A 26,534-nucleotide genomic window follows, 5' to 3' on the forward strand; every position below is an offset into this window, starting at 1 on the left:
GCTTTTGAACACATACCCCAATAAGGAGGAGCATTCTTCCTAGTTAATGAAAGCCACTGGAGTCTCTTTAGTCCAGAAGCGATAGCATAATACCACACTACTGGTGTTGCAACAAGCTTGGCAGAACCACAAGAAATAAATTCTCACGGGAAGAGAACGAAGGTTTAAGTGAGCAGGGAACAGTGTGAGGATCTGAAATGCTACCATGCACATTCGTGTTTTAGACCGTGTTTTACTGGATAAAACTGGAACAGCTTCTGATACTACCATTCCTCCCTGTCCAACACCATATGTTCCTGCCTCTCTGTGTCACCTCCTCAGCTACCATGACACCATGCATGAATGGTATACGAGATGAGGAACTGGTTTGACCTTAAAAAAGAAAAAAAGAAAAATAAAAGGACTATTTTTCCACCAGTCTATTTGTAAGACACCCTTAAAGTAGTACTCAAAGCCTTCTCCTCAACGGGACTACAAAGAATTGGTAAACACATGAAACATGGTCACAGTCCTAGACTACTACTTTGTGCATCATAAGAATCCTTCACATCATAAAAAGAAGCCATTCTATAAAAGTAACGTAAATAGTCAAGTAACAGCATCTTCCTGTCTTAGTCTTAGAAGGGTTCCAAGATGTGCTAACATGGTCTTCCAATTACGCAGGTCAGGCTGTACTTCTCTATTATATGTGATGGCCAAAACAGACCAAAAAGAAAAGACTTGAGGATGAACTGCATGAAACACTGATTTTTGGAATTGTCATATTAACACATAAGAAAAAGGATACAAATCGGGGGGGGGGGGACGGGGGGGGGGGGGGGACGGACACGGGACGACGACACACACGACGGACAGTCATGTCTTGGAGGTCAGTATGTACGAGGCAAGTTGCAGTGACACACTGCACTTTGCTGTAAATATTATCTAGTATCGATCTGTTCAGTGTAGTTTTGCAAACAATTAGAAATAGGGGGGGAAGGAATACAGTAGATATAAATATATCTGTAATAAAAGATATAAATTCTTTGTACAATTTTTCCCTTTTGAAAAATCTACCAGTAAGATCTCAGCCTCCAAATAAAACTTTCCGATGTGTGGTCTGTAAGCAACAAATGGTAACTTTAAAACATCAAAATTCTGGAAAATGTTTATAACAAAGAATCATGAAGGCATTCGGCCACAGCATTTGGCAGCACACCTTCTGCGTTAGAAAGACATTCTGTTGGAATAAAATCAAGATCAAATCTAAAGAAAATATTGTTCTTGACAAAAAAAAGATGATAGTCTGAACAAGGGCTGAAAGGAGTAGGTGGGTGATTGAATTTCTATACCATCATCATAATATTGGCCTAAAGCTCTTCCGTACTAGAATGCTAGTCATTCCTAATTCACTAACATATGGGAGCTAAGTCCATCCCTGCTAGCAGCTTAGCTCTACACCTTCCTTATACAAACAGGTCTTTGAAAGCCAACTTGCAGAATACCTTTCCAAGGCCACAATGGTAGTAGGACTGTAGCCATAATGATCTAAACAAGTAAGGAAGGCTCAGAGAAAAGGAGCGTCACCTAATAGATGAACTGCTATGGTTGGGGTGGGTGTGAAGGAAGAAGACAGACATGCAAGCTTGCTCCCAAAAGATTAGCTGGTCTAACAGAATGACATTGACACCGCTTACAAACTTTTCCCCAAGGCTACAGCTGTATTATAGACATTTGTACATCTTGATATAATTCATAGCTCTTACAATTTAATATCCCAAATTTGCATGCAGTGTTCTGAACCTTAAGGGCAAATCCTTCTTATACAAGAGATATAACAATAAACAAACACAGGATCTTCTTAGATTGCATGAGACTGCCAGGTTTGCTTTATTTCTTCTTTGGTTAGTTTACTGTAGAAATAAAGTCCTGGTTTTGGCATTGCTGCCTCTGTAATAAAATGACCATCCTGCATCCCAAAGGCAAGCAGGTCTCTCAGCAGGTATGGGAAAAGGTTCTCAGACCCATGGCTTGTCTATCTTTTTCCATTAGCCAGTTGCCATCTCTCTCACCAGTATAAAAGTCAGAAATACAAAACGTTTTTCAGCTCAAGAAACCTGTTAACATTAAATACTTGCAGACAAGCAGGCATTAATCTTTTATTTGATGAAAGCCAGCAGAAAAATGCTGCAAGACTCTACTCATGGAATTTGATCACGTAGAGCTTGGTATTGTTCACAGGATATATCAAGCATTCTGCCCTTTAAACAGCAGACACTAACACAGTTTTCTATTAACCTATTTTTGCTATTCTACATTTAACTGCTCCCTAAACAAACTTTTCTGCTGTTGAACTATACGGTGATTTTTCCGGGACCTCTTTTTGGCCCTGCAAGCTGTCAAGCAGCTCTGGTCAAAGAATGAGGAAAGACTGCACTATATTCAGGAAGCTGAAACTCCTTTGAAAGAGAACAAGACTAGAGTAACATGACACAGGTACAAGACAATCATTATGGCAAAACTTATTAGGGCTCAGACAGGAACAAATGCTCTGTGACCATCACCTTTTCGGTTTTGTCTCTTTTGCCAGACTTCTCTGCAATATACTGTGTACCTGCAATGAGTTCCATATCAACTATACATATCCACCCATATTCTTCTAGAAGAGAGTCCATCATGTACAACAACCACCTAGGACCCCGCTTTGAAAAGCGGGTCATTCCTCTCAGAAGGGAGTACAGTTAGATGTCTTCCCACCCAAAAATAAAACTGTGGGGGAAAACAGCCTTTAAAGCAAAAATGGCAAGAGCAGTATAGCAACTATCCTCTGCCTAAGGAAAAAATGCACAGTAAGTTGTGAACTGACAACGTAGGCAGCTATTCTACAGTCCCCTCTGTCTACACAGATGTTCATCATAGGCAGTGAAGCTTCAAAGTAGAATAAACTACTCAACACTACAATTATTCTAAGCAAACACTAACAGTTTCCAGAAGGGAAAAACAGTATGGAGTTGCAAATTCAGTCCCTGGTTGAGGTCTTAGAAACATTTTTTCATTAATAGGTCACAGCTCTTTCTATCTGCATATGAAGAACCTGTATTAAAAAAAATAATTTTAAAAAACCCAATACTTGCAGAACATTCTTCTGTTTATTTCTTGAAACTTGCTCTGCTTTACCAACCCAGATTTCATCTTACAGAGGATGCTGCAAACTCCAGGTTAAGTGCTCTTTTTGGTCTGGAACACTTAAACATCAAAAAAAATACTGGGGAGCGTGGGAAGGGAGCCACTGGTTTCCTTTGAGGAATCACAATCCTTCTCATTAGAAGCTGAAATATCCTTTCTGAATATCCTATTATCTTTCTAACGGCCCAAACTTACGGGGAAGTAAGAGGAAGAAAATAAGAACAACAACTTTCAGACACCAGAACATTTCCAAACCAGCAAAGTTCCTCACCTCCACCCCTTATTTTTAGGGTAGGAAGACAACAGTCATCATGTCCTCTAATAAAAGGACACCACAGAGGAAAGCATCTCAAAGAAGCCATCTACTGCTGTGCAACTTTCCATTAACCACAGCAGTTCATCAAGTTCTCAAACATGCCATAACAAAGTCTCCAAAGCTGGAACCGTACAGAGCTCCAGCAAGGCAAGGAGCTCTGACACAGTTTTGTAAAAATACAATGCTACTACTTCCAAGATGAGTTCAGATCTGGGAGCAAAAAGTGCTTGTGCAATGCTGAAACTAGGCTAACCAAACGAGGACCATGGTTTTACCACACTTGCAAAATTACACACAGAGAAACCACCTGATTCAACTACACAGAACTCTGATTCAATGCCAGGCTCAAGTGCACCCCTTGTAGAGTGATGCAAAACTCCACATTGTGGAATACGTGTTAGGAAAAGCACCACATTAGTGCACAGAACAAGGTCACATCTCCCCACACCACTCTAGAGCTTCCTCTGATGCCCATATTATCCAAATGTTTCTACTATTTAAGGTATCACATACACATCCACCACTTTGTCAAACATTTATACTCACCATTAACTCCTGATTAGCTAATCTGCCCTCTCTGAAAATATCCCCTTCACCACTTCCAGAGACGCTCTTCACACTCTTCGCTCAATGCGATCTCTAAACCTGACTGCAACTAAGGAAGCATTACATAGACGCTGCATAGAGGAGCTATGGCATCTCCCCAGTTCCCACAGCGAGGAAGGCAAAGATCCACGAGGGTTGACTCACACCTTGTTAAAGGAGACAGGAGAAAGAGGCCAGGATTAGCGGACGGCCGAGAGGCCCCTGCCAGCTACTCACTGGTTGAATCTGGGCTGCCATTCCTCTCATCTTTGGCCACAGCTAGGGGGTTGGAAAAATTAATGAGAAAACAACAGGGAATGGCCAACATACAAGCCGTAAATACACACACAAGAAGCGCTATAAGCCCAAGCATTTGTGCCCCTTCCTGCCAGCCTCTCAACTCTTCTGGTAGCTTGGGAGCAATTCCTGTTCCAACATGCTGAGCTGGAAGCTAATGCAGCCAGTTACCTCCACGTAAGAAAGGAGTTTCCGGTAATCTTGCTGAGAAGCCCCTGAGGCCAGGTTAACAATTTGACTATGCCCAAAAATATTCAGGCTCTGAGAGCAAGACCAAAATTATCTTTTGTTTTAATCATTTTTCTTTACTTTCTTGTCACTCTGAGGAAAAGACATGACAAAAGATTTCTGCAACTACAAAAGAGACACCAAACTGCAATGCTGTGACTATTCCCGGCCTGTCACAATTGCAAAAACTTCAAGCTTAGCAAGAGACCTGATGTAGGAAATGAATAAAGGGGAGAGGGTGATATTAATGGTATATTTTCCCCCCTTTTGCTTTAACATTTGCAATACTCAATTTATTTCTGAATTGATATTTGAAGTGCCTCCCTCCCCAATTCTCTCTAGCTCACACGTCTACTACTTGAATTTTAGATCAGCTCTCACACATGAATGTTCAAATCATGAAAAACTTAATGTGGCCCTAGAAAAGACAAATGGAGAGCGAGCTGCTTTAAGGCAAAACAGAATGCTTGAGGTAACACAAAGTTCACCCCAGAACCTGCTTTCTGAATATTTTAGAACTTAATTTGGTTTTGTCTCCCAACAAATCCTAGGAGATCCTCTATTGAGGGAGGCGGGGGGGAAGACAGGCAGGTAAAAATGTAAGGTCTTACTTCACAAGGAACAGCAGTAAAAGCTGTCTTAATTTCCATCTCTCCCCATGATGGGACCTAAGATTAAATGCAAGTCCTATAAGTATCATTACTTTCAATAATGATACTTCACTGTTTAGAGGCCTCAGGAAAGCAATCAGAGTCTTCTTAATGATATTCTGTTGCTGCCTGGCAAAATTACAGGCAGGACCAGAAGTACTTTAAGAACCTGAGAACTAATTAAGGCAACAGTTCACGAATTTAAATTCAGAAGCACTAGAAACCATTTTTTCCACCCAAAAATCACCTCTGAGAACTGAAATTACAATACCCTTCACTTTCCAACGCAGAGAAGCTGGAACCTGTTTTTAATCGCATCGGTTCCTTCCCACGCACACACATCAAGTAAACTCGACAGCAGCGTGTACTTGCTATAGCTAAATATACTGGTAATATATAACTACCTAATTCGCAACCCTGCGAACGCAAGTTTGGAGAAGATGGCAGTTTGCTGGGCTTTTATGTAATGTAAATTGAAACAGAAGGAACAGCACCTACCATTTTCCTTAATTAGTACTTCATTTTGCTGTTATCAACTTAATTTCTATAAGCCAACTCCAGCGTGTCAGAAACAGTTTCACAAATAAATCGGATACAATTTATACGTTTATTACCAAGAATCCACGTGAAGAGAAAAGCAAAGGTTTTACCCGCAATGGAGCCGGACAAACACCCCCCGCCCCCGTGCCCCCGCTACACGGAGCCCCGGCAGCATCTCCCCGCTTTACACTGACAGAGAGACGGGGCGCACCCTCCCTCAGCGCTCGGTGAGGAGAAGCGAGGCCCTTCCATGCCCCTTCCATGCGGTACAGCACATTTTGCACTCACGCCGCCAACAAGCCAAGCAATCCGGCAGCGATGGAGGCCCAGCCGGGGCGCAGCCGCCACCGAGACCCATCGGGCAGCGGAGAGGCCGCGGAGGCAGCCCCAGGCGGGCAGCGGCGGCTCCCCCGCCGCCCCCCGGGCCCGCAGCCAGGGGAGGGGCGGCCGCCACCATGTTGTCAACCGCCCGCCACCGGCCGCCCCCGCGTCCCCGGGCACAAAGGGAGGGCAGCGCCGCCTCCCGCGGCGCCGAGCGGGCAGAGGGAAGCAGAGAACCCCCCCACCCACCCCCGGGGATCGAGCCGGGCACCCCCAGCCCGGGCAACCCCCTCCCGACCCCGCCGGGCGCTGCCCGCCCCGACTCACCTCCAGGCGGAGAGAGGCACCGCAGCCCCGCAGGAACTCGCGGATGTTGCTCAGGCACTCGCCCTCCGTCCGCGGCTCCGGGTACACCTGCAAGAGAAGAGGCGGACGGCTCAGCGCGGGGAGGGGGACCGGCACGGCACAGCACGGCACGGCACGGCACGGCACGGCACGGCACGGCGGCTCCCGTCCCCCGCCCCGCCGCTCCCCTCACCTCCCCTCCCGCTCCCTCCGCAGGCGGCGGCGGCGCCGATCGCTCCCTGTGAAGGGGTTGAACCGGGAAGTAAACACGGAGCACAGGAAATGGCGTGCGAGGACAGGGGGCGGCGGGCAGGAGCGCGGGCAGGGGTGCCCCGGCCAGGCGCGGCCCCGGCCGGCTCTGCCCCGCCGCGGGGCGGGCGGTGAGCGGAGGGGAGGAGAGGGGAGGGGAGGGAGGCGCGGCCCGGCCCGGCCCGGCCCTCCCCCGCCCCGCCCCGCCCCGGCTGCAGCCGCAGGCCCGGCCGGCGGAGGGAAGGCGGGGAGCAGCGCTGGGAGCGCCCCGAGGCCTCGCCGCTTAGTATTTTTTATGATTTTAACTACTAATACACACATCCCACTGCCATTAAGGGTTTGGGCTGCAGGGCGAGGCAGGGCAGGCCCTCGGGCCCTGAGGGGCCGTCCGAGGGGCAGCCCGGGGACAGCCCCTCCTCGGGATGGCGTCCCGCCCTGGGCCGCGGTAACAAATGATCGTCCACAGGGTAAAACGCCCACGGCGCGGGTGGCCCGCGTCGTTTGTGGGGCTGCCGGTGCCCCCGTTGTTTTGACTTGGGTTCACCCTTGGGTGTCGGTTTTCTAACAAGGAAATACATCAGAAATGCCCCAAAAATTTCCCCAGTGGAAAAATATCAGTACCCAGAGTTAATAATCTACCAATTCCAGGATCCGATGTTAACGAGCTTTGCTTATCTGTAGTTCATTAAACAGCTGCAGTCTCTTCCCACCCCAGAAGAAAAGCAACTTCACAAAGAGGAAAACCTTGACTGAACTTAAGAAAAAAGAGCTTTTGGCAGCGCAGCCATGTGCTCTCGGCAGCCACATTCATGCTGCCTTCAGTTCAACCTCTACCCTGAAAGGGAAGTGTTGACCTTCCACAGAAAAGCAGCCAGCCCCATGGGCTTCAGGGCCATAACTTAACTTACCACAGCTTAACTCAAGATCTGTGTGCACGTAAGCATCATTTCACAACAAATTCATTGATTTCTATGAAGTAGTTTAGCAAACAAAGCACTGCCCAAACTGAGAGGACACCCTGGACACCTTGTTCTGTTGGAAGGGGAAAGCCTAGCACAGACGTGCGCTGCAAGTCACTGGAAGCTAAGGTGGCGACGCGCAGCGTTATGTCCTTTGATTATGCATTACACTTGGAAGGAAGTTTCGTTAAATGCACACGTATGTCAAGGCTACATAAACTCTCAAGCATAATCCACCTTCACAGCACTGGGAACTGCACATAAAGTTGACTCCAAACATTGCATCAAGCTGAAACCAAGGTAGTGCCTCCCCATATGTTTATATGGTATCAAAAGTATCTCCGATACCTCTGATACTCCAATACCGATCATGTAGTATCATGATACCACAAAAATTAACAAACACAACAGCATGACAGGGTGAACCTGGTACGAAGAAATTTAAAACACAAGTCACTATCATTTTCTAAACACAAAATTCAGATCAGTTTTAAATGAAAGCCACTATTTTGTAATACAAGGAATTTGGTAGCAATATGAGTTCAAGAATTTTCCTTTCCTCAAGCAAGAATACACACACACACACCAAACTCCTCAAATTGTTTGGTACTATGATAAACTACTGTGGGTTAAGAATAACACTTTAACTACACTAAAATGTAAAGGGAATGCCAAAGAAGTCCTATGTGAGTATAACATCCCAAATCAGTAAGTTTGGAAAGGATACAAGCAGTGAGAGAACCCTCCTGGAAACATCATGAGCTTCATCCCTCTTGCTTGTTATAATTTTTGATTACTCTATTAATTTACTTCTTCATTCTAGTAAGAAATCTCAAGCTTAGTCAATCATGCCAACATCCCTTGTTAGAATAGGTTCCTGAGAATCCTATTAGTATTTCCATGTTGATGCTTCTAGTATGCTGCCTCCTCCATATTCTTAATATTTATGCAATAATTATATAGTTGCAATTTATAACTTTTCTTTTCTTAAACTATTTGCATAATAACTGGGTTTTATCTCCCTTTATAAATCATACTTCCTCATCTCTTTTTTTTGCACCCACCATTTTCTTGGTTGCTTCTCCTTCATTCATCAAGGCCTCTTTTCATTCTGAGAAACCTTAAAATTACTTCTACTCTCCAAACAAGAATAACCTCTAACAAGAAATCACAGTAAATCTAGATTTCTCTTAAAAGAAACAAATGTCTTGCCTCATAACATAATCCACATTAACACTCTTTATTCCCAAAGTCCCCAACACATTAAGCACAGAACTCGGTAATTGTAAGAAATCCAGATATATGTACTACTACCTCATAAGAAAATGCACGTAATTCATAAAAGACTGCACAACACCCGGAAATAGGCCAAAAAAAAAAAGATAGAGAGGGACATCTGATTAGAGGAGGGAAAAAACTTCCAATTAAAGATTAAAGAAACAACAAGCAAAGAAAACCCAAACCTGGAAATTGTCCTCCATGAGGTCTGGAAGTTTAAAATACATGCCAAATATATGTCTGTGAGACCTCAGCCCTACCAGCACTCTAATGCACGTTTCCAGTTAAAAATCATCTTCCCTCAAAAGAATAAAGTAAGTCACAGGAAATCTTTAGAAATGTCATTTCTTCTCTCACAAAACAAGGGAAAAGACTTCAGGGGTGATGCGAGAAGCAGTCTGTGTTTTCTCAGCTCTGTGGCTACAGTGGCATTTTTATCCAACAGGAGTCAGAAGCATATGGGTAAAGAATTTAAAAATATCTTAGCATTTGTATCCTGCTAGAAATTTAAAGTGTTAATGATCCCATAAAAAGCAAACCCGTTAAGTTATATACCTGGGAAATCTTAATGTGATTCTGGCAACCTTCTCCTACAGATGGCTGAGAAACACAGTGACGGACCTGAGTAACAAACTCAGCCCCCCTGACAGAATCTCAAAGTGCAATTATGGGGGCCAAGCCCATGTTAAAAATCACACTTACAGTATTCGACATCCTTTACATACAGTTGTAGGAAGGTCAGGAGTGTGACCTTTCTCTCATAGATCACATTTATAGCCTCACAGACTACTCAAAATGTAACAGACCATAATGCAAGCAGACCACAGGCAGGTAAGTCTTAGTCTGCCTGGAAGATGGCAAATACGTTCAGAGAGAAAGGATAAACAAAATAAAATTAAAGTAGGTCATACTCCAAAATTACTTAGCTTAATAAAAAGTAAATTGCATGTACATAAAGCCAGTGAAATAAAGAGGTTACATATTTTCCTCTCCAGTATTTGCTTCATCCTCTTGCTTTCATAGACCAACACCACTAGTTCATTAATAGGGGCTGTCGTCTTCTTATATGTCTACATGACTCCTAGTACAAAGAGGCCTCAGTGTCCAACTGGAACCTCTACGTGCTCTAGTAATACAAATAAAAAAGGTTAATAGTAATTAGAAAAGACAAGGATTCCAGAGGGACCTGACAGATTCTTAATTAGGGACTGGGGCTGCACAGTGAAATCCAAAGAGACAAGTGGAAGGTAATACACGGAGCAGCAACAGTTTAAACCACTTCTTCGTGGTTCAGGGACAGGTTCTGATTAAGATGTAATCTCTCAGGGAGTAGTTCTGGAAATCACGGCTAGTTCAATGAGGACATTTATGTGATGCACTGCAGCTATCAAGGAGCGAGTACATTTTCCACCATCCAGAAGAGATGGAGAACAATGTGCGATACAAACAGATGGTACCTAGCTAAATGTTACATCCGTTTTGATCAGTTTAAGTCCATTATTTTAATCAACAACAACAAATGCATAAAACAGGGCAATGCAGAGACAGGCGGTACCAAGAAAAGGTATGACAGGCTGGTCTTAGAAAAAAATGAAAAAGGCTACCATTAGTTCATTTGGACAGGGAAAGTATATGAAGGAAATAAGCAAGGAATACGTAAAACAATGAGTTTAAAAGAAAAAAAAAAGTCAGTCCTTTTGATTGCAATGAGTAAACATGAGAAATTAATAAAAAGTAGAAGACATCTTCAGCTACATGTATGGGAAACTAGCTGTTTACTTGCATTTATCTGCTGAACAAGTTGACAAAATGGGTCAAAGGAAGAGAGGTGTATGAGGTCTTTAAATATGAACAGGAATCTACCAGGAGGGCAATAGGAAGAGACTGAATGACAGCAGCATTACTACATGTAAGTTAAAAAAATCAATCCTTTATCTAGCACAACGCATGATATGTACAACATGGTTTACTATGCAAGAAGACTCTCTCAGTTACTAGAAAGCAGAAACTAATAGAGAACATAACAGGCAGCTGCAAACTAGTAGGCATGTCCAGCAGACACTTAAAAATGTCCTGTTCAGGAGTACGGATGCCCGAGTCTGAAGTACAAAGTAGGGATACTCGGCCCTCGAGTAGGGATACTAGGGGAAAAATCCCATAAAGAGGCAACCCTGCACCAACCCTGCACAAAGAGCATCGCAGAAGAATGCAGTCCCAAAGGGAGGTGCTGTAGGGACAGGGTGGACGAGGGTACTGTCCTCTGTCACAACATGCTGGACCATTTTTCCCACACCCTGTTCATCCTGCCTGGAGCCTTGTACACCGTATCCACCTCGCAGCAGGAAACAGTTTTCTCTCCAGGTTTCAGAACACCTTGTACACACAGAGCATTACCACAAGCTAATCAGTAAAAATACTATAAATGAACAATGCAGCAAAGCTAATGAAAGGGTCCTATTGATCACATTTGGTCCCACAGCAGCTGTGTTTTGTGTCCAGCCCCTTTGAGTGGCTAAGGCACAACATCAAGGGCAACTGATCTTCCGATGGAGCACGGTGGCACCGAGGCAAACACCTCCTGCACAAGTGCTGCGGGCTGGGGTTTGTCACCAGGGTTTGTGTTCAGGGATAAAAATAAGATCATGAGGAGGAAGCCAGGCCATTCTCACAGTAACCTGGGCTGTGAAGCTGCAGGTGATTCACTGTCCAGCAGCTCCTGGAGGTTCCTTCCCTCCCCACTGCTCCCAGCTGTGTTACCTCCTGCCTGCTCCCGCACCCCTGCCCAGCAGGACCCACCCCTTGAGGCGTTCGGGTTTCCTGCTCCCTCCTCCGTCCCAGAGCATCCGCCCTCACAAATTGCACCCAGCAGGGATGGAAAAGAAAGAGTGGCGTCACGGCGATCCCCCGTAGCTACACAGGAGGACATCGTCTGCTTCTTGAGGAAGCATCCATTGCTAGGGACCGGTGGCAGGTGCGGCGCTTCCTCCGTAGTCAGTGAACAAAGGTGGGCTCAGAGGACTGCGGATGGAGCCCCGCACTCCTCCCAGGACAGCAGGAGTCACAGCTGCACTTTAAAGGGTTGCATCTTCCATGTCTCTAAGCGAGGAGCACTCAGCAGTTGAGCCCAACCCCTTCATGGATCGCACGTCTCGCTGGTGGCGTTGGGTGACGTTAGCAGGATGCTATAATTAAACTAAAAACACAGATCAGGGTTCTCAGCAAGGCGCAGTTTTGTTTTAAAATTAGGTGTCTTGACGGAGCACCAGATCTTACCACGATACTGTTTCTGCGGTACTGTAGCTCTTTAGTACTGACTTTTCCCAGCCTATAAAACCTGCTGCCCACAAACTTTTCAGTAAGCCAAGCAGCAGTTACTGTGTGCTAGACACCAGTATTTTGGCATGAGAAAACCCATGCTCTGAAAACACAGCAGCAGGCAGTCAGCATAGATAGTAAGAGCTAGATGCAGTAAAAGACTGAAGCTCCTACAAGCTATGCACTAAGGTGCCCAAATTTTAAATTTCCAGGGTTCATGCAAGAATTTGCCTAGGCTCTGCACACAGCACAAAGGGGAAGGCAGGTGCCTTAAAATATGCCCTAAAATTCTTATATGCTGAGAAGGATACCCGGCCTTGAAGTTAACCAAGAGCTAAGACAGAGCAGAAGGCAAAAGCAAGAGTGCACCTATGTTCTTGAGCCCATCCAGGACTTCAACACAGTGAGCCTTCATCTGCTTAGTGTCCCAAACTCCAGTCATCTCCTGGACTTACAAGAGTCCTTTGAGTGTCCTTTGGAAGAACTCAACACTGCATCCCCTCTGAGAGGTGACAGGTGCCCACTTTTTTTGAAATAATTTAGCATGGAGGTTCCCAAACCTCTTGCCCTTGGACACCACTATTAGTGACAGCTGCAGCAGCGGCTCTTAGATCCCACTGCCTCGCTCCATAGCCATCACCACGGCTAACCCCACATCTGACAGTCCTCTGCTGCACATCCTACATCACCACACCAGTCCCTGTACTCCATCCTTCCATCTGACCCACCTCAGACCACACACCACCACCTTCCAAACCAGCAACTCCAATCCCACATTTAGCCCTGCTCTTCTACCACACAGGCTTATCCCACCACCCTTCCTTTACTGTCCAATGGACCACACCAACTCATCAGCCACAGCTCCATGTTCCCTCAACTTCCACCCTGCTACAGCACCTGGAACCAGGAGCACTTTGGTTGACTGAAGACTCCTCCAGCTCTTCGAGTTCTTCCCCTGCACATGTTCAGAAATGCTCGTCTGCTTGACCAGCCTTCATTAACAGTGACCTACATTCAAACACACTGATGTTCTGCTTTAGCTGCTTCAGTCCCTTATTGGAAAGAGCTCTCAAAAACTAAGTTCAGCTAAGTTTGCAAAGGAAATGAACAGTTTGGTTAAAATGCCAGCTGAGTCCGTGGCAGCCTTGATAAACTGGTTCTTCGAGTCTTATACAACAACTAGAGCCACTTTTTTGTTTAATCTGCCCTGCGAAAATGATACTGTAAAACTGATACAGCTGTTTGAGCTCATCCTTTCAGATTTGTGCCTGTATTAAACAATGTTCAGGAAAACTGTACGTTCTTTGCAGTGGAGGTACTGTACTTTTGTCACTTCGCTTGAACCCTGATCAAATTCCCATCAAAGTCTATAAACTGACTCCCAGGAGGCAAGTATTTGTCCAAGTCCTAAGATACAAACACAGTAAAGTTAAGGGCGCCGGGACATTCCGGACGGTATTTTTGTTTTCTCAGGTTTCCATTATATTTTCATATTTCACACAAAAAACTACATTAAGACAGCACTAAGAAACTGAGAATGCCAAGCACATAAAACTTAGCAAATACAAGACTGACAGCTGCCTTTGCAACTGCAATTACGATCCACTTGCAGGCCCACCTTGTGAACTGAACTAGGCAGGAGTCCTACCGGAACACACGCACGGGAGCGTGCCTGAAGAATTTTATATATACACATAAGAGGGTCTAGTTGCAGCTGCAGGAATAATCTTCTTCCCAGTGTTTCCTAAATGCTGAGAACTAATAGTCCTAATTCCTGTGGTTTTACTTATTTTCTTGCTATTTTAAAGAAAAAGAGGAAATCAGCTAGCATGCAACTGTCACCAACCCCATGCGGTATCACCAGCCTCACGCTGCGGAGCTCCAGGGGTGCCAGCATTAGGTGCCCGCAGGAAGACGTGTATTTCCCTGAAGTCAGTGAGCAGAAAAAGCCCGATGAAGTGCTGCTCCCGGTGCGGGCAGCGTTCGGGCAGTGCTTGGCGAGAAAGCGGTTCCCCTGCGAAGGGAGGCTGGTGGGTAGGGAGTTTGCACCCCTTCTCACACAAACCCTGCAGCGTTTCCCACGCAGCGTCGCTGTTTTGATGCAGCACAAGCTTGGGCTTCAAGAGTCCAATCACTCAGGGTTTGTTTACACTGGGAGAGCTCTGCTGCTAGATATGCTGGCATCGCTCCTCGGTGTGGATGTAACATATGCCAGAGAGGGAATTCCTCTGCCAGTCTAACGGTACCACCTCCCCCAATGACATTAACAAAGCCAACAAAAGCACTTCTCTGTCAGCACAGCTGCACCGGCGGGGGGGGGGGGAATTGATTTTTACTGCTTTTTCCCCCCCCTTCTCTGTGTGAAAATATTCTATAGGACTACCAAAGCCCTACAGTGGAGACCCTCTCCTGGGCAAGCTGCCAACATTGTCTGACAGTGCTCACTGCAGAGCAGGAAAATGGAGACCTGAATGAAATGCTCCTAGACCCAAGCAGCATTTCACGGGCCGAGAGGGGACTCTGCCCGCCGGGTGCCAAAGGTTCGTGGTGAGGAGCGGAGCGATGGGAACTTCTCGCAGAGGAGGCCAGCCACCCCTCCTCGACTCTACAGTGCCGGTGGTGGGTGATGGCGACAACCACGTCGTACCAAGAGATGTGGAGAGAAGGTGGCTTTGCTCCACGCAGCGAAGTCGGGGAGAGTGCGGGAGTGTCGCGCTGGCTGAGGATCGGGGAGTAAAGCACAGCCAGCCAAGGTGCAAGACTGATGCCGCTTCCACACTGCCAGCTCATAGTATTTTTGCAAGCCCTGTCATGCTTGAAATGTTTTAAGGTTCCAGCTCTTCAAATCCCAGCCACTGGGTAACGACCGATTAAAATTGCTATTTAAGAAAGATGTATATTGAATTCCCCTCAGTGGTTTGAAGCCAGATTTTAAATACACTTTTTTTTTTTTAATATATATATATAATTTGTAAACTTCAATTTTAAAGCCAGACTTCAGTTTTTCTGAGGCTTGAATTACAATCGTAAACATTTTCCACTGAACGATGTGGTGCCCTGGGCCACTAGCACGCAGCAGCAACCAGAGGGAGCGTGCTGGTGGCATCCCCACAGCTCTTCCTCTTCCCCACACAGACACAGCGTCTGGAGGATGGTCTGGGTAGCAGTAGGGCACCTGAGGGCTAAGGAATTGCCTTTCCTGTTGTCCATATTATGCATAGACACAGAAAGAACATATCTAGAAACTGTGGAAAGGACATTAACGAGAGTAAGACCAGCAAAACTAAATTATCTTTCTGTATTTTCTCACAAAAACAATTTAATCGCCAATAGTTTCATTAATTTCCCCCTCTTCTCAGGGTCTGGCGTGCCCTTATTCAATTCAGTCTAGACCCTTGTGCATTAACAGAGTGCTGTCTTTTTCCTTGAAAATCAGAAAGTCCTCTGCTTCCTCAGCACACGCATACAGACCATGTTTCTCTGGATAACATCCCAGCCACCAGAACTACAAAGCCAGTGCATAGATGGGAAAAGCAAGGGCATTCTCCTTCAGTGCATCCGTGCACCCCTGCTCTCACAAGACAATAGAGTAACGTGGTGAATGACAAATGACAATGTGGCCAGTAACTCTGTAACAGGACCGAACGATCCAATAAGAAGATCACAGTAACACTTAAAAGAATAGCATCTATTCAGGAAAATGCCACTTTAATGACTTCGCTCGGGATAACTTTCCCCTGGCACTTGGCTCGCCCTCGCAGTGCTTCCACCCTGGAGCAACGGCATCCTCGCACACGCCGGCGCTCCTGAGCACACAGCCACAGCAGGCACAGCTGCCCCGCGCGGATTATTCTTGCCAGAAGCACAAATAATCTCCTTGGGAGGCTCTATGTAAGGACTATTGCCAGGGGGAGGGAGCATATTAAAATGCAGATTTTGTTTCCTGCCTCCCAGGTCTAGTCCGGCAATGACCTGCTGCTGCTGCTGTTGTAATACCAGTGTCTGCAATACCTTCCTGATGGATTTCAGTAAGCAAAGGCAGGACGGGCCTTCGGCTCAGCCAGGCAGACCCCAATAGCCTCAGCAGGGCTGCGGCGGCTGAGCTATCCTGCCAGAAGAATTTCCCAAATTCAGATTGCTTGGGGGCAACTAGTGCCTGGCAACTGCTACCTATCGAACATATATAAAATTATACATGTTCTTTTTCCGGGTTAAGTAAAGGTGGCCCGTCCACCTAAGTAAAGACTGGTAATTAATGTCTTTTGGCAGGATAGATGACACGTCACGGTTCCGAGCCCATAACATCCCTACATACTATCAATACCCTAACACAAGCTTTTGTCACCATTGGCACTACTGGGGGGTCCGGCTCCCACCTTAGGTAGATAGATAGAAAGAATCAGTTTATTAACAATTCATTAAATGATACGATTACAATTCAATAATTCATTACGATCTTAAAATAGTCCGTGCTTGACTAGCAAGTATATGTGCAATGTCCACTGAAGAAAATAGTGCCTGATTCAATAAAGCGACCTTTCCCTGTCGGGGAGTGGAGAGTCCCAATTTTGCTAACAACTCATAACTGCCTTGATACCATTTTCCACATCCACCTAACCTTAGGAGTAACCTCTGCACCACTAATGGAATGCTCACCATGGTTCCTGAGCTTTGCCTGGGCTCCACAGTCAGCTCACAGCCAGTGCTGCACCCTCTGCAAAGGTTATCGGGCTATAAAAATCACCGCTTGTTATTACCTCTGGCTCCCAAACACCTCCCCTTCCTCCTTCCTTTGCAATGCCTGCAACACCACATCCAGGTCACACCTTGTCACAACAGAACAGAAGTACTTGGCCCCGATATACCCGTGTGAAATCAGAGACAAGGGAACATAAGTCTCCCTTTGCCAGGGCCGTAGGTGCTCACAGCCATCGCGAGGACAAGGCTGGCGAGACGGCTGCCGCATGTGGCAGCCTGAACCTGCCTTTTGGGGACTCTGACTCTTCTGCAATGCTTGTGCAGCGATTCATTGGCCTTGTGAGTCACAAAGAGTTAATTTCTTCCTAAATTACAATTCAGAACACCTTGTTTAGCCAAAGACCTCCATCATTATAATGATCCTAATATACAAGGTATTTGTAAAAAGATCCTAACCTTTGCTCCCATCAGTCCTGATACTATCCCAATTAATAACCAAATTAATGTCAACACCGGTGCCCAATCCTCCACAGGGAGAATGAAGCTTTCTTCCAGCCGCACACCGAGTCTCAGCCGGCAAGAGCGAGCTGTATTTATTTTCCCGAGGCCAGCCTCGCGCCGCTCCTCTCGCGCCTCGGCGATGCGGGAGCAGCGAGAGGAAGCGGCTGTGTTTTGGATCAGCCTCCCACGCGCGGCAGAGCAGCTTCTGGGTTGTTTAATCCTGCGCTCGGTGCAACGGCTGGGGATGGTCTGTTCGACGGAGGGGGGCCAAGGCGTGCGAGACCCAGCCGCGCACCCAGCACGCTTCCCCGTCCCCTGGCTTCAAAGCACTGAACCAGCTGCTCTCGCCCCTTCCGGGAGCCCCGAACGGGGAGGGGGGACCACAAGGTGCCAAATGGCTGCTGCATCACATCCCCCGATGCATCTTCCCTATTCTTCCTGAACGGAACAAAGCTGTCCTCAAAATGATGCTTTCTGTCAAACAGCTGACCAAAAATGAAAGTACAAACAAAACTTAATGGAGCGTGAAGCCTCATATGACAAGGAAAATTCCCGCTCCAGTTCTGATCTCTGTTTACAACGCCAAAAGTGGGTCAAACTGGTCTGCGACGGAGGAATCTGTTTGGAAAATGATCTCTGCAAGGAAAAGCATCTAAGCGGCAGACAACCGCACTGCAATGCTTCCACGGGGATCCTCTCCCCTGCCATCAAAGTAACTCAATTTTACAGGGCAGGGTTGAAATCCTGTAACTTGAAACCACGGCTTTTCATTCAAACGACTTGAATTCAGCATTCCCCATCCCTGAGAGCAGATCAACTGACCAGTGTGTTTCAGTACAGATCTCTGCACTTTAAAAAACTAAGACATGGCTGGGTTTGGTCTGGGTTGGGGGAAGCTGTTGTGTTTTTCGTTGGGTTTGTTTTGGTTGTTTTGGTTTTTTAATAACTGCTCTCCCTTTTGTTCCTTTCCCACGTTCGGGATAAGGTTACTGAGCAGTACCATCACACTGCCGAACCCAACTGTTTTGTTTTACCCTGTCATGTTGTCTCTCAAAATGCAAGGGAATCATAATGACATTAAATGGGAGCCCAAAAATGACAGAAATAGTCTGTAATAACATTACTTTTGGAAGTATTTTCATTCAGAGTTCTTGGAATCTGGTGAATTTAATATCTGTCCTTTGCTGTTGTTCAAGATAGAAGATGACTGTAACGTAAACAAATTTAGCCAAAACTTCCTGACAAGAAGCTCTGCGTGTTCTTCTGTGCAAGGATGGTATACAAATACACAGCAATCTAAAGAAAGAACATACTAACCAGCCTTGAAACCCACTAATTTGTTTTATCGTCTTAAGAAAAAACTGGTCTTTGACCTTCAAGTGCTTGATTCCATTTATGGTCACACAACCTTTATTTATTAAAAATCTTCTACTAATTACTCTCAGGGTACCCAGAGGCTTTAAAAAGCACAAAATGCCAAAAAATGTATTCTTACATTCCTGCACATATTGAATTCGCTTTCTAAACAGTTTCTGAAAGAAAGAAATGCATTTATAGCCTTTTCTAGAAAACATCTTAAAAAAACCCAAACTGATAAACGTTCCTTCTCATTTGTAATTTGTATTTTTTTTTTAATGTTCTCTTTGGTTTTAGTTACTACTTTGTATTTACAGAAAAATGAGCTCTGTGAGTCTTCAAAGTGTCTGCTGATGTCAGATATTTATAGAAAGTTATGATCTCAAATGATTTTAAGAACTGAAACAGTCTACATCTGTGGGACAAGCCTTGCATCTTTTAGGCTTCAAAATTGTCCAGTTTGAACTGGAGGCTTTCAGGACAAATAAGGAATAAAAGGGCTCATATTTAAAATGCACTCAGTATAAAAACATATGATGTAGATGAACAGTAGTAGCAAAAAAGACATTGAAAGAAGTAACAGAATACAGGGAAGGATGTACATTCTGCATGTTTTGATCAGAAAAAAAAAAAAGAAACAGAAAAACAAGGTATTATGGACATAGCTCAGGCTTATAAGGGTAGCTGAGAGCATGAAAGTAGTATGTGGTATATACTCTGAGTCTATAGAAAAAGAATATTCACGAAGTTGGGTGGGAAAATGAGTTCATGAGTCTCTCAGACACATCTATGAATTAGAAAGTGCAATGTGAAAGGCCCACAAAAATAAGTACAGTTCCCCTCACAAAAGTAAAGAGCCCCTAAAAAAAAAAATTCGAAGAAGGGTTATTTCTCCCCAGACTTTAACTAAGCCAAAGCCACACTAGGAGGAGACACACTAGGTCGCCAGGGACCTCCGGCAGCCGCCCGTCCCAGAGCCCTACTCGACGCGGGGCGAGCTCAGGGAGGTGGGAGGCTGCGGAGCGCCAGCTTTCCTCCCGCCCTGGCTGCCGTCCCAGCCCGCACACCGCCCGCTGCAAACCCCGCGCCTCCCCACCACGAGGTCCACGATAAGCCCCCCGACAGCTCCTTGCAGGCCAGGCTGGTGGCAGGGTAGGCTGTGGGGAGCCGTGCCCCTCTGCAAACCCTCCTCTGGGTGTGGGTGCTGTGAAGGGACCCCCTGCCCGAACATCAGAGGTATTCGCTCCTCTGACGTGAAAGAAAAGAGAGTTAGTCTCATTCGTGAATGAGACGTGAATTGACGTGAAAAGAAAAGTTAGTCTCATTCACACTAACCAAGCCGCTCCTAGTTATACCATACACAGAAAAGCACGTTAAGTTGGGAAACGCTGTTCTAACACTTATTTCTGTCATGCTTTCTTATTTATTTCGTTTTTCAGTAGAGCCCATTTCCCGAATTGAGTTCAGGACCTCATCTTACTAGGCTTGACATCCACACAAGGGGAAAGACCTTTTCTGCCCCGAAGCTCAGGACCCGAAGCCCAAGATTTTGGAGAGGTGCTCAGGGAGGGTGCCTGGAGTGGCGCGGTGGGACGGGCTGCCAAGACCCTCCTCAGGCTTGGTGCTACCAGGCAAGAGAGCCTGGGGGCAAGGAGGCATGGGCAGAGCCTGCCCGAGCAGGTGGGCGGCCAGGCGGGGGATCCCCATGCTGAGGGGGTCCCTGCCCTCAGCCCCACGTCACACGCATCACCCCGGACAGCCAAGCAGGACATTTACCTGCTCCAGAGCTGCAGTTTACAACCCAGCATAACTGGACTTCAGTTTGCACCTCATGTACCACGGCCATAAAGCTGCAGTGCCTCAAGAGTGGACACGTCTTCATCTCTATTGCCCAAACAGCCGCTTCTGGGAAAACGGCAGCGGGGAAAGCTGGTGGTGGCAGCAGTGGCTTCGGCTGTCCCAGCTAGCTCCACCGGTCACCATGGTGGACCCCGATTACCCACGCTCACACCGCTGCTGACATGTGGCCCCTGCTCTCATCACTTCCATCGCCCCTCGATAGCACCACGAGATCCTGCGGGGTTTCCGTATCCCCATGCTGCCTCCTAATTTGCTTGTGAATTTAGGGGGGCAGGAATGACCTACTACATCGAGGAGAGTGGGACTCCAGGCCAGGGCCAGGACCTCCAAGCTACAGTACAACACAAAACAGTAACAAGCCCCGTTGGTGGCAAACTGAAGAACTGAAGGGAGACGGCCCAGCCCAGTGCCCTACCGAGCTCAAAGCACTGGTTGTCAACTTTGTGGGTCAGTGGACTACTCAAAAAAGAGCCACAAAAGGTAACAAAAGCCCATTGTCAGCGGGCTCCAATGTGTGGAGCGGTCTGCCAACTGCAAAAGGTGAAAAATACGGTGTTATTTTCAAGCAAGGAGTTTCCCCATCAGCATAGCAGATGACCTTCATCAATCTTCTCACCACCTTGTGCCGGCTCGTAAGGAAAGTTTTGCCAACACTCGGGTCGCTACGTGTGCTACGTCGTTGGGCGCCAGGTGAGACAACGGCACCGTCCCAAGTCTTGAGGCACAGTATCAAAAACCAAACCCCTCCCCTCTAGCTGAGCTACGACGGGAATTATGTACGCACACATAACACATAAAAGTTACCTGACAGAGTATGTTTTCTTCAAATGCAACGCAGAACAGAGCTGTAATGCGTTTTTTTCAACCCGAAAAGGATGAGCGTTTTTCCACAGGCTACCAAGCAGTAAAAGACCCAAATAACGCTAAAACAGCCTTCAAGAAAACTAAGCATCAAAGATTAAGATGTCCTTCAGAGGCTGGAAGAGATGAGCTGAATCACCTCCCAAGTGAGGTGAGGCACCGACTATTCCAGCAGTTGCGTAGACAAGTTTGCAGCCGGCTCACAGCATGCCAGAAAGGGTCCATCACCCCCCCGCCAAAAAAAACGCTTCTCCCATGCACATCCAGGACCCCGATTTGGAGAGCGGGGCATTTTTTGATGCAAAACACTTGCGAGATCGTGGCCCTGAAGGGGAAAGCCCTCTTCAGCCCGGCTGCCCGCTGCCGCTCCCCGCTCTCGCCCCGGCCCCCCGGGCGCACGCCCGAGCGGGGCTGACCCCCCCCGCCCCACCGCGCCCTTCACCCCCCCGGGCCCGGGGGGACCCCCCTCCCTCCCGCGCGGGCGGAGGCGGCGCGGGGGGCCCGGCGGCGGGCGAGGCCGGGTCCGGCGGGCCCGGCTGCACAAAGGGCGGCGGGGGGCGGCGGGGGGGGGGGGGGGGGGCGGGCACTTACTTTGTCTATGGTGCCCGGGAGCAGGCGGTCGAGCAGGCGGCAGAGCACCACCCCGTCCTTCAGGGAGGACTGGAGGAAGCCCTCGGGGTCGGAGATGGTCTTTTTGGGCGACTCCAGCACGCCCAGGGCGATCAGCCACGTAACGGTCTGCTCCGCCGAATTCATGGCGGCGGCGGGGCGGGGGTCGCGGCACCCCGCGCCTCGCGTGGGTTTTGTGTCTCCCCGGGCGGGGGCTTCAGGCGGAGGCCGGCGCCGCCCCCACGTGAATGCAGATGACGACGCCCCGCCGCCGCCGCCGCTACAGACACATGCAGCTGCAGTGCCGCCTCCTCCCCGCCCCCCCGCCGCCGCCGCCGCCGCCGCCGCCGCCCCATGACATCACTGGCAGCGGCGGCAGGCGGCCCCGCCGCGCGGGGGCAGCGCGCCCGCGGAGAGCCGCGCACCGCTCCGCACCCCCCGCACCGCCCCGACCCGCACCGCACCCGGAGGGGCGGGCGGCGGCTGCCCCCTAGCGGGCGGACGGCGCCTCCGCGGGCGCGCAGCGGGGCGCGGGGCGGCAGCGGCGCGGGGAAGGAAGGAGCCGCCGGTCACCGGCGGCGGTGGCCTCCTCACGGGAAGGAAAAGTTGCCCGATCCCCCGGCCCCGCGTTTCCTCCTCGTCCCCCGCGGGCCTTTCGTGCTCGGCTGAGGGCGACTGATTTGAGACCATCTCCCTCTGGGAGCACGGGCAGCGGGTTCCCGGCCCGACTGATCCCGTTTACGCCATTTTTGCCTTTGCTCGCCGTTCCCCTGCGCGAGGAAGCCCCTTGGGGAGCCTCGGCCCAGCGGCCGGATCGCTGGCTCGCCCCGGCGCGCTCCATCCCCGCCACCACGCCTGCAGCTCGCCCTGTGCCTCCCCGGCGCTGCTCCCGCCAGCCCCCACCCGCAGGGCTTACCGGCACTGCTTGGGAAGGCGATGTGAGGACTCGGAAGGAGCGGGAAAAGCATTCCTCTGCTTTCTATTCCTGTCCTCAGGACTTTGCTTGGACAGCACCCTACGTGCAATCAGTATTTTTTTTGCCAAGACCCGGCGTGGGCTCCCCAGGGCCCCTCTGTCGCCATCAGCCTCCCTGATGCAGGACCCATGCTGGAGAGGTGATGCCACCGCGGCCCGCGCTCTCCCCGCTTCCCCTCGCACCTCACCCGACCCCCTCGAGGGGCAAAGCCGCCTTCAAGGGAGATGGTAGAGGGGTCGTTGCCAACCCAGAACTCATCTCTCTGGTTCTGCTTCCAGCCTGGCTCGCCACGGCCGCCGCCACCGCAGCCCCAGAGCAGCATCACTGGCGGGTTCTCCTCCGGGTCCAGACTCCCCTCCTGAACCACGGGCCAGCCCACGCGCTTCTCAGAAAGACAGAGGTGCCTTTGGATTTAGAAAGAAATTTTTTACAGTGAGGGTGGTGAGGCACTGGAACAGGTTGCCCAGAGAGGTGGTAGATGCCCCATCCCTGGAAGCATTCAAGGTCAGGTTGGACGGGGCTCTGAGCAACCTGAGCTAGTTAAAGATGTCCCTGCTCTTGCAGGGGGTTGGACTAGATGGCCTGTAAAGGTCCCTTCCAATCCAAAGCATTCTATGATTCTGTGATTTCAGACGAGATAATCTAACTCCAACATTCACTCTCCTTCTAATCCGTAATAGACGCAGATTTTCTTAAACTCTGACGCCTGACGTGTGATACCTCTTCCAAAATTTGTTAGCATTAACCATTTGAAGCTTTGTCTTTCCTTTTGCCCCTTCCATATATATTTTGAGCAACAGCTTCCTACCCAATAGCTGGTTAGCTATGAAGAACACAAACATGCTATTTTTTGCCATCGGAAGGCCATGTGGATGACCTACCTGGAGACCTTTGAAAGAAGCTTGCCACAGGCGGGGGAACTGTTTCCAAATCTTTAGAGGAAAACAGTGGAAGCACCCGAAAGATTCAGGAGCACACCAATCTCTTCCTGGCTTCCTTCCTTGTCAGACTTTCCCCTACAAGGTATTTACTGAGACCTCCCTGCGCTGCTCCCTTCTTTTGTCCTTTCCTCCCGCGTGCCCCAGGACTGACCGTTTATGCCGCAAGCTCGTAGGGCGGACGGTTGTTCTGCATCTGCACCATCAGCAAGTGGAACCCATGCCATGGTGGGAGTTTTGAAGTAACACAAACAATGAAACACATAATTATTGCCAATCTGCACTCCTTCTTTGTTTCCCAATTAAAGCTGTTCTGATTCTCTTCTGTGCTGACTTTGGTCCCACTGTTGCTTCTAAATCATAAACTGATGATATCTTTGTTTAAGCACCCATCGTGATAATGTTTAGGCAATCTAAACTCTTTCGGAAGGCATCAAGAGGCATGATTTTAACCATCTTTTTCTGCAAAACATTTTAAATACATGCAAAGCTGAAAAAGTAATTTTGGTACTGACTCTCATAAATAAAGGACAGATATAGAGCACGTATGCAGGTTCAGGTGACTTCCAGGTCTTAAATCTCTTTACACAAGCAAAGAGATTTTTGTATGTTGATATTTTTTTCAGTTTAATAATATCTGGACCCTTTTTTGAACAAGAGAGAAAGAAATATTCTATGAAGTACGTCATCCAGCTTTGGCAGAGATCTAGTAGATTTAACAGCGCATCATTTTCTGTAAATAAAGACTAAGCCGTTCACAATTTATTTGGCCTTTCTCAAGCTTTTGTCATATTCTTACAAGAAGTTCCTAAGGGAAACAGGTAGGCACGAGGTAGAAGGTAAACTTCTGCCACGGATTAGAAAGTGGTTGAAAGACAAAGCAGCAGGAATAAATTGCCAGTTTTCAATTTGACCAAAAAGTTACCAGTAGAGAGATCTCCTCTGTTCTGCGCTATGAACTAACTGAAAGTCACCAAAAGGCAATTGCACTTCTGCGGGTTTTATTTAGTCTTTTAGCCTGAGCAACAGGTTTTAGAGGAGGGAGAGCAGGAGAGGAAGGAAATAACAGGTAGAGAAAGCTGCTGCTTCATTTTGGACTCTCATTTGCCATTTTTCATTTTCAGCTGTTAATACCTCATCTGCCTGCCCCCGGAGCAGCAATGAGATGCTTTGGCCAGATACACGACTCTCTGCCTTCCCGGTGCCAAACCAAGGTCAGGATTTCAATGGGGAGGAGACGAATTAAATATCGGTTCGGCTTGAACAGAAATTGCCTTGACAGTCTGTAATTAGCTATATAGGGGTCATACTGGATCAATCACTGTGCTGGGATTCCCGTCCTATATGTAATTATCTCTGTAGTTTTAGCCTAAGGAGGTTTACGTCCCTCTGAGTAAAAACCTCACTCCAACAAAGCAACGCTTCTGTGTTAAACTCAGAGATATATTTCCATGTCTAGTTAAACCTACCTTTCCAAAGTATCTTGAGACTTGTAGGGGAGCTAGTCTTTAGCAGTTACTGAAACCAGCTATCGCAAGTCCAGTATCACCAGCTCTCTTCGCTGTTGATTGACTACCTGTCAGCCGAAGGTGTCAGTTAAAATCTATACCCCAAAGATGGTGTTGGTGAACTCAGGAAGGCAGATCCATGAGCTGCATGGTACTGGCACAGGTTGACGATAGAGAAAAAAACACAACAGAGAACCAATTATTTCATCCTCTTCCAAGTTGCAAAGTATTTTAATAGGCAGATGCAAAACCCCTGGTCCTGAGCGGCCCGTCAATCAAGCATAAATAAATGAGTACCACGCAGGGTGCAGCTAAAGTGCTGGTGCAGAAATACAAATATGGGACTCTCGGAGCAGGTGCCTGACAAAGGGCCACAGCAGCGTGATGCTCGATGTGCATCGCGACGGGTGGCCAGGTAGACTTGGGCCTCTCAAACAGGGTTCACAGTAGGCAGTGTCCTGAATGTAGAAATGTCCAAGCCAGTCCCAAAAAGAAAAAAAGCAAAGGAAAAGGTGCTTCTAAACCTCCCTCTTTCACGGGCGCTGCAGGCACCTGGGGGAAAGCAGGGATGCTGAGCACGGTTAGGGCTTTCAGCTGGGAGAGAGGTGCCCCAGAGCTCAGCTCCCTGATTTATTCCCCCTGGACATGGATTTCAGATCTCTCAGGCCTCTAGCCCACTTGCTCTACTACTTCCAGGGCAAGTGCCTTTAGGGTCTGTTCAAAAGCAGAAATACTGTCACCACATCTTTACTTTAAATCAATGCAGCCTATTGACACCATGCTCTGACTGAGCTCAGAGTCCGGACTGCTGCCAGATCCTTAGCGATCTGAGTCTTAGCAGCCGAAATTTTTGTGAACATCCGCTTCATTTGACAGGGCAACTAAGACAATTCTGTGTGTTATAAGCCGTATCGCAGTCACCGGTGCTTTTGTAGCTTTTACCCTGGCTATGATCTTTAGATGGAAATATCCGCAGAGT

General features: G+C 47.8%; 1 protein-coding gene across 4 annotated transcripts in view; it reads right to left on the reverse strand.

The window, feature by feature from the left end:
* The window catches only part of ARHGEF7 (Rho guanine nucleotide exchange factor 7), a 127,796-nt gene extending 105,371 nt beyond the window's left edge, over positions 1 to 22,425 (reverse strand). Inside the window, exons 1-2 of one of the 4 annotated variants that reach the window (XM_075525713.1) lie at positions 22,116 to 22,425; positions 6,430 to 6,516 (exon numbers count right to left, since the gene is read on the reverse strand). In XM_075525713.1, coding sequence (XP_075381828.1) covers positions 6,430 to 6,516; positions 22,116 to 22,280 — 252 coding nt within the window. In that variant the 5' untranslated portion in view covers positions 22,281 to 22,425. Of the gene's footprint in view, positions 1 to 6,429; positions 6,517 to 6,640; positions 6,823 to 22,115 lie in introns of those variants that run through there. The other 3 variants (XM_075525690.1, XM_075525698.1, XM_075525705.1) reach the window with 3 other exon arrangements.
* Positions 22,426 to 26,534: the final 4,109 nt, after the last annotated feature.

Source organism: Mycteria americana, chromosome 1 (assembly GCF_035582795.1).
Source record: "Mycteria americana isolate JAX WOST 10 ecotype Jacksonville Zoo and Gardens chromosome 1, USCA_MyAme_1.0, whole genome shotgun sequence".
Lineage (NCBI taxonomy): Eukaryota > Metazoa > Chordata > Aves > Ciconiiformes > Ciconiidae > Mycteria > Mycteria americana.